The 12,220-nt window shown below is 41.6% G+C and overlaps 1 protein-coding gene across 1 annotated transcript in view; it reads left to right on the plus strand.

Annotated features, from left to right (window-relative positions):
- CHD6 (chromodomain helicase DNA binding protein 6) overlaps positions 1 to 12,220 on the plus strand; it is a 239,720-nt gene that overhangs the window by 183,274 nt on the left and 44,226 nt on the right. The window contains exons 22-29 of the mRNA XM_082271900.1: positions 309 to 511; positions 1,596 to 1,755; positions 1,938 to 2,027; positions 4,846 to 4,949; positions 5,986 to 6,112; positions 6,263 to 6,323; positions 9,201 to 9,255; positions 9,407 to 9,620. Of these exons, the coding sequence (XP_082128026.1) occupies positions 309 to 511; positions 1,596 to 1,755; positions 1,938 to 2,027; positions 4,846 to 4,949; positions 5,986 to 6,112; positions 6,263 to 6,323; positions 9,201 to 9,255; positions 9,407 to 9,620 (1,014 nt within the window). The remainder of the gene's footprint in view (positions 1 to 308; positions 512 to 1,595; positions 1,756 to 1,937; positions 2,028 to 4,845; positions 4,950 to 5,985; positions 6,113 to 6,262; positions 6,324 to 9,200; positions 9,256 to 9,406; positions 9,621 to 12,220) is intronic.

The following is a 12,220-nucleotide window of genomic DNA, read 5'->3' on the forward strand; positions in this document are numbered from 1 at the left end:
CAAGCCGATGACATGTTTTGAATTTCTACTGATACCCAATAGGATGATTTGGGCAGGTTGGAAAGATTAGGACCTTCTACAATATGCCATATACTAACAAGTTAGCCCTCTTTTCATTGTGCTCTGTTTACTGGCTTTTTAATACAGAGTAGCTGTGTAAGAACATAGAAGTGCGAGTACAGGTATTGAGTGCCACTTCTAATGAACTAGGCCAGTTTAATATATGCTTTGGATGCACAAAAAGTTAATTTGTTAGTTTGCTTTGCATAATTGAGTTCCCTCCTATGACAACTATTTTATTTCTGCAGTTGGGGACGCTGGAAGGACATCCTGACTCTGGGACGCTTCAAATGGCACTTAAATGAGAAAGACATGGAGATGATCTGCAGGGCTTTGCTAGTTTACTGCGTGAAACATTACAAGGGAGATGACAAGATCAAAAGCTTTATTTGGGACCTTATCACTCCCATAAAAGATGGTGGAAGCAACCAGGCTCTGCAGAACCACTCAGGTACTTTCACTTAGCCCGCAACTATGCACACTGTGGGTTTTCCTCCCAGAGAATATAGGAATATTGGCAAAATGGCTTAAAATTAGTTTTTATGCTTTCAAGAGGTTCTCCACTGATGATGCTAAAATTGGTATTGCATTCCCCTTATGACAATGTGAACTTTAGTCAGGCTTCCACTAGTTTTGCTTGAGAGGGATTTGTGAATTTGGGCTGATTGTCAAGGACTTTAGCAACCATTTGCTTAGGTTTTAAGATTTTTGGCCTACATGGGCAGGGAACCATGCTGTAACCTACCGTTAGTCGGAAACCTTTTAAATATAATGTTTACCCAGGAGTGACTTTACAGATGTCTCCAGAAATAGCTCTTCTCTCAATCATACCAGAATCAAGGCACACGTGCATAAGGTGATGCTCAGTTTTTTTTTTTTTTTTATCTGATTGCTGTCAGAACCCTGATACCCAGACACTGGAGAACTAACTTTGTTCTATCACTGCAAAAATGGACCCCAGAGCTTGACTGCAGAATGTGTTTAGAGCAACTTACGGCCCATTTATATGACAAAATAATCGCCTATGGAGATTTTTAAGTCCCGAAGTTTGGTGCCATTCTACGAGTGCGCGTAATTTTAAAGTGTGACGCGTTGGGTATCAACTCTATCTATATCCTTTTTGAGGGGCCTCTGCATAATTTCCTAGCAGAAAAAATGATGATTTTTACATGTAGGAAAGGAGTGCCAGAATAGGCCCGGTATGGAAGTGGTAAAATATCACTTTTTATATTAACAGTCACCTTTTCACTTAACAGTCAGAGTGCTTGTGCCTGACATCCGTTCCCCTACTACCCATTTTTTACTATAAAGTACACAACTGGAAACTGAGGTTTCAAAGTTGTCAAGTAAAAAAAAGTGGCATGACAGACGTAGGCTGGCACAGTCATGATGGCAGGAGAACAGACTCGGCACTGGGTGATTAGTTAGACCTTGAAATGCAGTTTTAGCATGTTACCAAAGGTTGTCATGCCAGGATACTGAAGTAAGCCTAGCGCTCATAGCACTGTTTGATGAATAATGTTGACTATTTGAAGGTTTGTCAGCCCCTGTCCCACGTGGAAGGAAAGGGAAGAAAATGAAGAATCCGATGTTATTGCCAGAGATCAAGAATGCTGATTGGCTGGCAAGCTGTAACCCTGAGATTGTCCTGCATGACGAGAGCTACAAGAAACACCTAAAACAACACTGTAACAAGTGAGTAGACATGGACAGGTATAGCGGACAATAGGATATTTTTTGGCTTTTTTTTAATATGTTGATTTTTACATTTGGAGATGTCTTCTGCTATAAAGTTATGCTTGAGGTTGTACATAAATTCTTGTCCAGCAAAAGATAATTGAATGTCACAATTAATTTATCACTGTGCTTTAAATCAGGGTCCTTCTCCGGGTACGAATGCTGTACTACCTGAAGGCAGAAGTGCTTGGGGATGCAGCTGCCAAATCTCTGGAAGGTGCAAATGCAAGGTAAGACTGTCTGCCTTACAGCCTCAAGTGACCAGTATTAGAATATTGATGTTAACATTACAGAGAGTCCCTGGGTTACAAACAAGATAGGGTTCGTAGGTTTGTTCCTAAGCTGAGTTTGCTCATTGAGGTGGTCTGTAAAAATCTGAGACTCATTGCTACTGCCACAACCTTCCAAAACCAAAAGTGACAGGGTTATGGTAATTGAAAGCTCACCAACTAGCCAAGATCTTTACCAATGCAACCCCCCCCCCCCCCCAAATGGTTTGCGCAACAATATCCAATGGAAGACCGGAATCTGCATAAATGGACCGCGCCAGTGTGGACCCTGCGGTCTTATTTACATATTAATAATATTGTTTTTGTGAATGATGTGCTGGTGTATAAGAACCCTGCAGACAAAATGTTTGAGTTCTTCTTCAAGGTATACTTTTCTTTGGCAAATGCAGCTATTCAACCTGCCATTGCATCCAAGGGGATTTAAGCCTTGCTGATGTGGCCAAGTGAGAACTTGGAATTTTAAAATCAGGTTCTTCTAGGCAGCACCTGGAGCTCTTTCCTGAAGCATTGCGCTTCAGTGTGAATGGGAGATTCCTTCAGACAACTCTTTTCCTTTGGGTTTATGTCCGTCCAAATGAAGTGTATACACTAGCTAAAATGCTGGTCAGCATAGATCCTCTGCAAGAAGAAGCTGGATTGTTTGCCTTTCAAGGGCAAATACTATATTGGCAATGCTTTGGTTATGTTTATCCAGAAGATTACAGAAAAAAGTGCGCTTTCCTCCTAAGAAAAAAAAAAAAAAAGGAAAAAAAGGAGCAAAAGTCTTTGGAACAAAACAGTCTACTACTGGAACTGAAAAAGGTTTCTTTTGTTCCTCTCAGAACTCAGGTGCTAAACTTCTATTCAGAAAAACGTATGAAACCTCAAGCCTGCCGTGATGACCAACAAACCTTTCTTTTGAAGGCGTGCACCCTCTTCTACAAGTGGGTAGATGCCTAGCAGCCATTGTGGCACTCCCTGGTGTACCTCGGCCTTGTCCTGTACATGCTTGCTTTGGAGGATAGAGAGAAGGAAAACTGGTGACTCATCGTCTTTTTAATTGGCCCAGTTGGGTCTAGAGCTTGGACATAGTCAAAATCCTATCAGACTCTCCGTGGTATCTACTGGATCGTCTGGGCTTATACCTACCTGCTCTGTTGCAGTGGATCTCTCTTTGCAGCTCCTGGCCCCTCTCTTCAGTTGATTGCCCCCACAGAAAGCAGCTTGCTATGGGGGCACCCTAGCCGAGCTGCAGCTTCGTCTGTCCATTCAGACACGGAGCTGCCATTAGCCCCACCCCCTCTCTCTCCTGATTGGCTGGCTGACTGACTTTGATTGACAGCCGCGGGAGCCAATGGTGCAGCTGCTGTGTCTCAGCCAATTAGGGAGAGTCCCGGACGGCCGATGGGACTCGTGGACATCGCTGGACAGAGATTGGGTTCAGGTAAGTATTAGGGGATGCTGGGGAGGCTGCTACACACACTTTTTTCTTTATCTTAATGCATAGAATGCATTAAGATAAAAAACCTTCCGACTTTACAACTCCTTTAAGGTCCTATGTTCCATCTTGCTTCACGGTCACTGGGTTTGACGTTTTGGCTGTTGTCTGTCTTGTGTCCAGCTCCTAAGCATCCTAAAGAGATTACTGACCACTGTCTAAATGTAGTGAAGGCTGTGCAAGTCTATCTCTTGGCCACAGCCTCTATTCGACAATCTGATGCACTGTTAGTGTTATTAGAGGGGCTACCGAAAGTGACAGGCTGCCTTTGAATCCACAATTGCTATGAATGGGTGGGGTGTTATGTAGGGCTGAATCAAGCTTTGCTTTTTGCCAGTGTCCAATCACGTGGAGTCAGACCATAACCCAATGGTCTAATAATTAAAGTGGTTGTAAAGCCATTTTGTTTCTTCCTATAATCCCCTGTGTTATAATTATGTGCCCCAGTGCATGTTTAATTAAAAAAAAAAAAATGCCACTTTATACCTAATTTTAGAGCGCTCAGGTGAACGCCCACCGCTGTCTTCCCCCGATTTGACAGATACAGTGGGCGGGGTTAAGAATACCCGGCCGACGTCAGTGGGGAGGAGAGCTGCGGGTGGTCAGGTGAATGCCTGGCAGTCAGGAGAGGGCCGAGTGGCGCTCTGAAATTGGGTATTAAGCGGCATTTAAAAAAAAAAAAATATATAACATACATCTTTAATACATTCTTTAACGTAACACAGGGGATTATAGGAAGATGACCATTATTTTTGCAGCAGGAGGGAAAGGGTGGGCACTGACAAAGCTGGCAGGGAGGGGATGGGGGGGGGGGGGACAGAGGAGATCTGCGCATGATGGAGGCACATAAACTGACCATAGTGTCAGGGCTCAGTAGCTGTGCTAAACCGTGGTCAGTTTACAGGGGGGAGGGCAGGATCAACCAGGTATTTCAGGTGATAGAAGGGGCCAAATGACAGCACAAGCACTGTGCTGTATAACTTGCTTTAAGAGAACAGGATCCATTTTTTTTTTCCAATAAGACCGAACTCGTTGGTTTTGATGCCAAGAGCTTTACATTCCTTGTTTTTAGCACATGGATGAAGTAATTTCATCCCCAATCTTGACGCAGGGTGACCTTATAATTTTTGAAAACCAGCATGATTGTATTTAAAATGCAATTGTCAGGATAAGTACAGTTCTTGATAGATATAATAAACCCCAGCAGAGTCTCATGTCCAATCATTTTGTTTCTTGTGGTGATAATGGAAAGTATGTATATTCAGCTGTTTATTATTGCAGGGACCTGGATGTAATGTTACCTGATATAGACTATGTAGAAATACCTGCGGAATGGTGGGATGCTGAAGCTGACAAATCACTACTGCTTGGTGTTTATAAGCATGGTATGTATGCCCCCTGTTGGAATTCCTTACTCCTGGACTAGCCCTGCTTGTACACGAGTTGTATTGTTAAACAGCATTGTGTCTTTATGGTGGCAGATTGGTCATTATCCATTGTGGCTGTCCCCCTTACCCAACGCATACACAGAGATGTATCTGAAAAATACTACTGAGGACATAAGAGCTGCGTATTTTATACTGCTTGTGAGCTGAGATACTTTGTATAGCAATTATTGATGTTGACGATGAAATTATCCTTAAAGCGATAGTAAACCATTTTTAAAAGAAAAAAAAACCTGCAAAACAATGCCATAATGTGCTAGTATGCATTACATACTAGCACATTATAAAAAGCGTACCTTTGAACAAAGCCCTCACCGCTGCACCAGGTCTTCCTTCCAGGTTCGAGGGCTCCAGCTTTCTGGCCGACCCATGGTGACGTCACTCCCGTGACATGGAGCTCAGAAGGGAAGGCACGGGTATGCTGTCCCTTCAGAGGGCATACACCGGTGACGTCATACACTGCATGCAGTGCGACTATCTCCTAAACAGTGCAAGTTTAGGAGATTTTCACTGTATCTACAGGTAAGCCTTAACATAGGCTTACCTGTAGGTGCAAGTAAAAAAATAAAAAATAAATTCCACTTTAAGAGTGGAAGTTTAGGCATGCAGCTAAAATGCACAATTGAATTCAATATAATTGAACATATAAGTAAACTGCTTTACTTTCTAAGAGATTTGCAATTCTGTTCAGTCAGTCTTTTGATTCACACACTAAGCAACTCTTCACATTAGTCTGGTTATTGCTGCAGGCTCCATTTTCACCTACCTGACCCTTGGAGTGTTAAAGAAGATTATCACATCAACAACATATAATTAATCACTTCATAATAGCTTACTCTTAGTTTGATTTCGGCTTTTCAGAGGATTATGAATAGAAAATTACAGATAGGCTTAAAATACTCTTTAACGATTTGTGATTAAATACATAAAGTGTGTGTTTTTACTGATTTACTATTCAAATGATTGCCCTCTATAGGATATGAGCGTTACTGCGCCATGAGAGCAGATCCAACCCTCTGCTTCCTGGAGAAGGTGGGAAAGCCGGATGAGAGTTCCTTGTCTGCTGATGGAGTTACCGATGTCAATAATGATCTGGCAGAAAGGTAGGTGATGAAGTTTGTACATGTGGCAAGTTTGGGTCAGAACAAATCAATTGGTATGTGTCTTTGACTTGTAGTTTCTGCATCTTTGCATATATAAAAGAAAATGATGCATCCATATAGTAAAATCGTGCAATTTGTTTTATTGTACAGATCTGGCACAGAGAAAGAAGATAATAATGAAGACAAACAGGAGGGACAGTCACAGCAGGAGGTGAGACGGGTGTCTCAAGTGTTTAGGCTCATGTGCCTCAAAACAAGATGTAAACCTAATGCAGTAATACCTTGGATTGTGAGCATATTTCGTTCCAGAAACATGCTTGTAATCCAAAGCACTCTTATATCAAAGCGAATTTCCCCATAAGAAATAATGGAAATTCAGATGATTCGTTCCACAACCATTTATTCATATTAAAATGATTATGGCAATACAAAATACAGTACAGTATAATGTATATGGTGTATACAGTGCGTGGCGAGAGGTCAGGGGGCAATACGAGTAGTAGAAGGATCACCGTTTTAATGTTAAAGAAGTGGAATTACACTCACAATGTTAAAAACAAAATTCCACATTTAAGAGTCTGGTGCTCATCCATGTAAAGCTGCTGGTGTATACAGTACTGTATGTGGTCAGAAGTCCAGGGGCGCTGGTGGCTCCCAGCACTTTTTGGAGAACTCGGAGACACTTGGGAACGGTTGACACTTCCAGGTGCTCCGAACGTACGTTACGTCCGCTCACCCAGCTGGGAGTGTCTGAGTTCTCCAGGAAGTGCTGGGAGCCAGCGCCCCCAGACCTCTGGCCACATACAGTACTGTAAACACCAGCGGCTTTACTGTATACACCAGCAGCTTTACATGAATGATAACCAGACACCGTAATGGGAGATATACATTGTGAGTGTATTTACACTTTTTTTTTTTTTTTTTATATTAAAACTGTGAAATTGTGGTTCTTCTACTGCTCGTCTTGTAAGACCGCGCTCGCATATCAAGTTACAATGAAAAAAAAAAAGTTGCTCTTCTTGCAAAACACTCGTATACCACATTACTCACAAACCAAGATATTACTGTATATGTCAAACGCAACAAACTATGCCCTGTGTTTGGATTAAAATATGAAACGCCATCATTTTTTTTTCAAACATTTGTAAAGAACTAAATACAAATACTCTGTCTTTGAGCAGATTTTTCAGCGTGTGAGTGTATATTTACATACATACGTATATCCAGGGCTTTTTTTCTCAGAGAATAGGTTCAGGAACTCCCCCTTCGAAGTTACTTTGGGTCTCCGCCCCCTACCCACCTCCGAGCACTAACCCTTGGTTCCACCCCTTCCAACCTCCGAGCACTAACCCATGGTTCCACCCCCTACCCAGCTTCCAGTACAGCCCCTTTTAGAGAATATAGAAGCCAAGTATAATTTTGTATTGGAATGAATAGAATTAGGTTATGATAACAAGAAAAGCAATAAAATAGATCCCCCACAACCAGCAGCAATAGACACCCCCCCCCCCCCAGCAGCAGCAAAAGATCTCCCAGCTGCCATGCAAAAATAGATCCCCTCCAGCAATAATAGATCTCCCAGCAGCTAGCATCAGTAGACCCTCCAGCACCCATTGGAGGTGCCGGAACTGCGTTCCCCCGCGTTCCCGCTGAACAAAAAGCCCTGCGTATATCAGGAACACTTGTATACCTGTGTATTCATGCAATTATCTAATCGGCCAATCATAGTAGCCACACAATGCGTTAATAATGCAGAAACAGATATGGAACTTTAGTTCATGTTGTCATCTCACACACCATAATGGGGAAATAATGTGATTTTGACCATGGCATGATTATTGGTGCCAGTTGGGATGGTTTGAGTATTTCTGTAGCTGCTGACCTCCTGAGATTTTTATGCACAACAGTCTCTAAAGTTTTCTCATGATAGTGAGATAAATAACCAATGAGTGTTAGTTTTGCTGATGGATATGCCTTTTTGATATAGAAGTCCGATAAGAATGGCCACACTGGTTAGAGCGGACAGAGAGAGCTCCTAAAGAGCAGTGGGACCTTAAAGGGCCAACGTGGGAGGGATGGTCACAAACAGAGCCAAAGTATTTTTTATAAAAAACATATCCATTGAATTACAGAAATAAAAGAAAATTTACATGTGGACATATATAAAAAAACTGTAAGAACATGCTACCTGTGGGAACGCTGATACAGTATACCAATTGGGTAACAGTGGTCTCGCACCAAGGCTTCCTCAGGGCCCGAGAGACCTTAAAGACCGTTGTTCTACAAGAAAATGCACATTGATTACATATCAAGTAGTACTTGGTGTATATAACAGCATCATATTGAATACACTTCCATATATATATATATATATATATATATATACAGTATATACATTTTTTTTTTTTTTTCAAATGTAGTATGCAGAAAAGCATCTCAAAATGCACAGAACATTGAACCTTGAGATGGTTGGTCTACAGCAGTAGAAGATAATGTCAGGTTGAACTCTGGTCTCAGGAACAGAAATACTGTATGGGCAAAGGTTCACCAAAACTGGACAGTAGAAGCCTGGTCTGATAAATATTAGTGATCTGAATCCAATAGAACACTTTTGAGATATTGTAGTACAGGAGCTTCATAGTTGACAAATGTGCAGCTTACAGATTTACAGAAATTAGTCATGTTAACAAGAACTAGAATTTGAAAGGAATAAGAAATCCATGCCACAAAAAAATTAAGGCTGTTTTCAAAGCAAAGACAGGCCTGACACAGTCTTGGTATATTGTTCTAATAAATTGCTTGGTGGATGAGAGTGCATGTGTATGTACATAGTTTTGCCTTTGCCTAGATTTCCCTTTTATGGTGGACCAATCCTCAAATTTTAACAGCTGCGTTAACAATCCTCCTGAATTCCTATCCTGATACCCCATTATTTATCCCCAGCAAGACTGTTAACCTAGCTATGTTCACGCTTGATGACTCCAGTTTGAACAGAATGTAGCTTATTTCTTGATCAAGTATATCTTTTTTTTTTTTTTTTTCATGGCTTATGATATATATTTTTACTGTTATATGTACATTTTGCCAGAACACAAAAGTCAAGGAGAATAGTGAGGAGCAGGTGGACGAGGAGAGCAGTACAGGTGAGAATATGAGCAGTGACCACACCTGTCATTGCCTTTGTTTTTGACTAGTAGAGTGGTCAATAGTTCTATCACATGATGCATACCATTTTGTTTCTTGCTTTTTTTGTTGCCATGCTGCTGTTGCTCATGTTTCCTATGATGTCTGAAGCCCAGGATAGCCCTGAATCAGACAAACTCTTGTGGCCCGTTGCTTCAGCCTTGACTGCAAGACTGCGAAGACTAATAACTGTATACCAGCGCTGCAACCGCAAGGAGATATCTCGTCCAGAGATTTTGGCTCCCACCAACCACAACTATTGGCTGCAAGATGAGATGGTCAGGAGGGTAGAGATGGACCCTATCATGAAAGAAATGCAGAAAAGGTATGGCTTTATTTTCTTCTACTTGTCAGAGACTAGCGCATATTGGAGCTGTCATTTTTATACCGTGTATTGTAGAATAAAAGTAGATTGTAAAATGGAAGGTAAAGCCTGATGGGCAACAGCATTGTTTCCTTCACTTGAGCACTGATAAATCTTCAGAGCAATAAATGTATTTCAAAGCGCAAATAATATACAACACCACATTTACTAGAAGAGTTTGCACAGATCTGGATCAATGGGCTTGGCAGCTGTGACGAGACCAATCTCAGCACTGGGCATTGGAGAAGCCTGGTTGCTCGCCTCCTGCAATGTGACTATGGACCCTCTCATCAGCCCATGCTAAACGTAAACCCCATGGCGATTTGACTGTGTTTGTGGCATCTGAGCGCTGTTTGGATATGTTGAGCGCTCAGATCCAGGCTATCTGGGGATGGGTTGAATGTGGTGGTTCTGTTCAGTAGACTGGGAGTTATGCATTTTTGTGTCTTTTTGTGTTTCTTTAACCATGTGGCTAATGGAGTCTTGCCTCTATCCTGGAAGCTAAACCTTATTCCTGTAAACTGTAAGGCACAGGAAGTGCACTCCTAATATGGTCATTCCAGGAAGTTCAATGTGGAGACGAGCTGTCTAAACAATGTTGCTTTTGGTCTGAGGTGGCTTTCCATTCACCTATTGTCAGGTGTGCTAATGACCTCACCTGTTGTCTGCTAAGGGATGTATTGACTCTCAGAGTAATGTGTATTGAGGGCTCGTTAGGGAACCATTGTTCTGTGTCTGACTATTGTGTACATTGATTGCCCCCTGGGGCTTCTGTCTCCTTGCACATGGCAGTCCTTCTGGTCAAGCTATCTGACCAATCACTGCTGACTCATTTTCAAGCCCTCATTTGCATGGCTGGAGAGGACCTTATGGGGAACTGCAGGTACTTTACAATTGACCAATAGGAAAGCGGTTGTTGGGGGCAGGATGTTCCAAATTCTGTATAAAAGTGTGCTGTGTTCTTCCAATAAATGTTGTTCCTATTTTACCCTCAACTCGGAGCTTTGTCTCGTTATTGGGGGGTTTATTGTATGCTGTTCCAGTTTGACTGCTAGGAGTGTAAACCCCTCATATGGTTTTTCCTATTCAGCTGTATGCAGCATTCATAAGGTTCCAGCTACACTGTTCACATCATTCCTTGGTTTCCAGTTCGGGAGTTTGGTGTCCTGCAAGTAGCTGTGCCTGTAGCTCTGGACGGGGAAGATCTCCTAAACGGTTTTAACCCTTTTGTGTCCGGGGTGCCGTTACAGCAGCTTTTGACCTGCAATGTTTATGCTCATCCATGACACTTAAAAGTTGTTGATCACTATTGGAGCCATTAGTTAGGTCAGCCTTTTTCGACCAGGGAGCCGTTTGGGTTTTTCAGGCATGCCATGGCAAAATGCTAAACAATTGTCAACATGCAGGTGGGTGGATCAACCCTTCCTTTTTTTGTTACACAAAGCCACTGGTTTTGATTGTGCAGCAATACAGCCTCTGCATCATGCGGGCCGTTGGCTTCCTAATAACCAATGATTTCATAGGTTGATAAGGAGGACATCAGGCACCTGAGGATGTCCCTGTTTGCCCCTGCCCTTCTCTATCAGCACTGCAGCACTGAGTTCACATTTAGCTGAATGAAGGAGAGCATTAGAGAGAAGAGAAACACTGCTGTTACTCTACTAGTCAGTACCACTGTGCAAAAATATTTAGTTTCGTAAAAAATCCCCTCACGTTGGGTGTCCTACATGTGTAGAGACTGCTGCAGGTATAAAACTATAAGCTTTTACATTTTAGAATGGGGTGTCTCATGTGCAGAATTTACAGGATGCCTTGACCTAAAAAAGGGAAACACTGGGTTAGATCTGAATGCTGCAGAGAGGGCAGGTTTTGTATAGTTGCATATACAATTGCTTTCTTATCACTCTTCTAAAGAAAACAATTTGGATGAAAAGGATAAATACATTTTGAATGCTAAATGGAAGAGTCCATCCAAACATGAACTTTCAGTAAAAGGTGAAACCTTGTGTGGCTGATGAAGCTTCTTACATGTTATGTCATGGTTGCTCTAACTGTGAGCAACCTGTTGCTCCTCTGCCATCATTTTTGATCTGTCCACCTGGGAGTTTTGGTTGTTCCTCCTTGAGATTTAAGAAACTGTCAGGTGGTAACTATCCAGCATCTACCAAATGCTTTAAAAACACTTCACTTTTGGATAGAATACACTTAAAATGTATTTTGATTGCATAGGTAACTAGGTATATTTTTTAATTTTACTTGTTATCTAAACAATTAGGATATCTAGTTATCTTAGCTGTGGCAACGTGAGATCCAAAGAGATACAATACATTTTTAGATTATGTGTTGATTTATGTAGTATTTATCTTAATGAGTGTATTTAGTAAAAATATTGGTTATATAAATTAAATGAATTTTCTGCTGTTTTCCAATCTTTTTGTGGTCATGTGTCTTTCAATGACCTTTGCCATTGCAATGTATTCCTTCCTAATGCTACATACACTAATTTCTTGTAATTTGGTCATTCAGCTGATCCTTGTGAGGGTCTCACCTGAATATATGAC

Source organism: Pelophylax lessonae (genome assembly GCF_965119305.1).
Source record: "Pelophylax lessonae genome assembly, chromosome: 11".
NCBI lineage: Eukaryota > Metazoa > Chordata > Amphibia > Anura > Ranidae > Pelophylax > Pelophylax lessonae.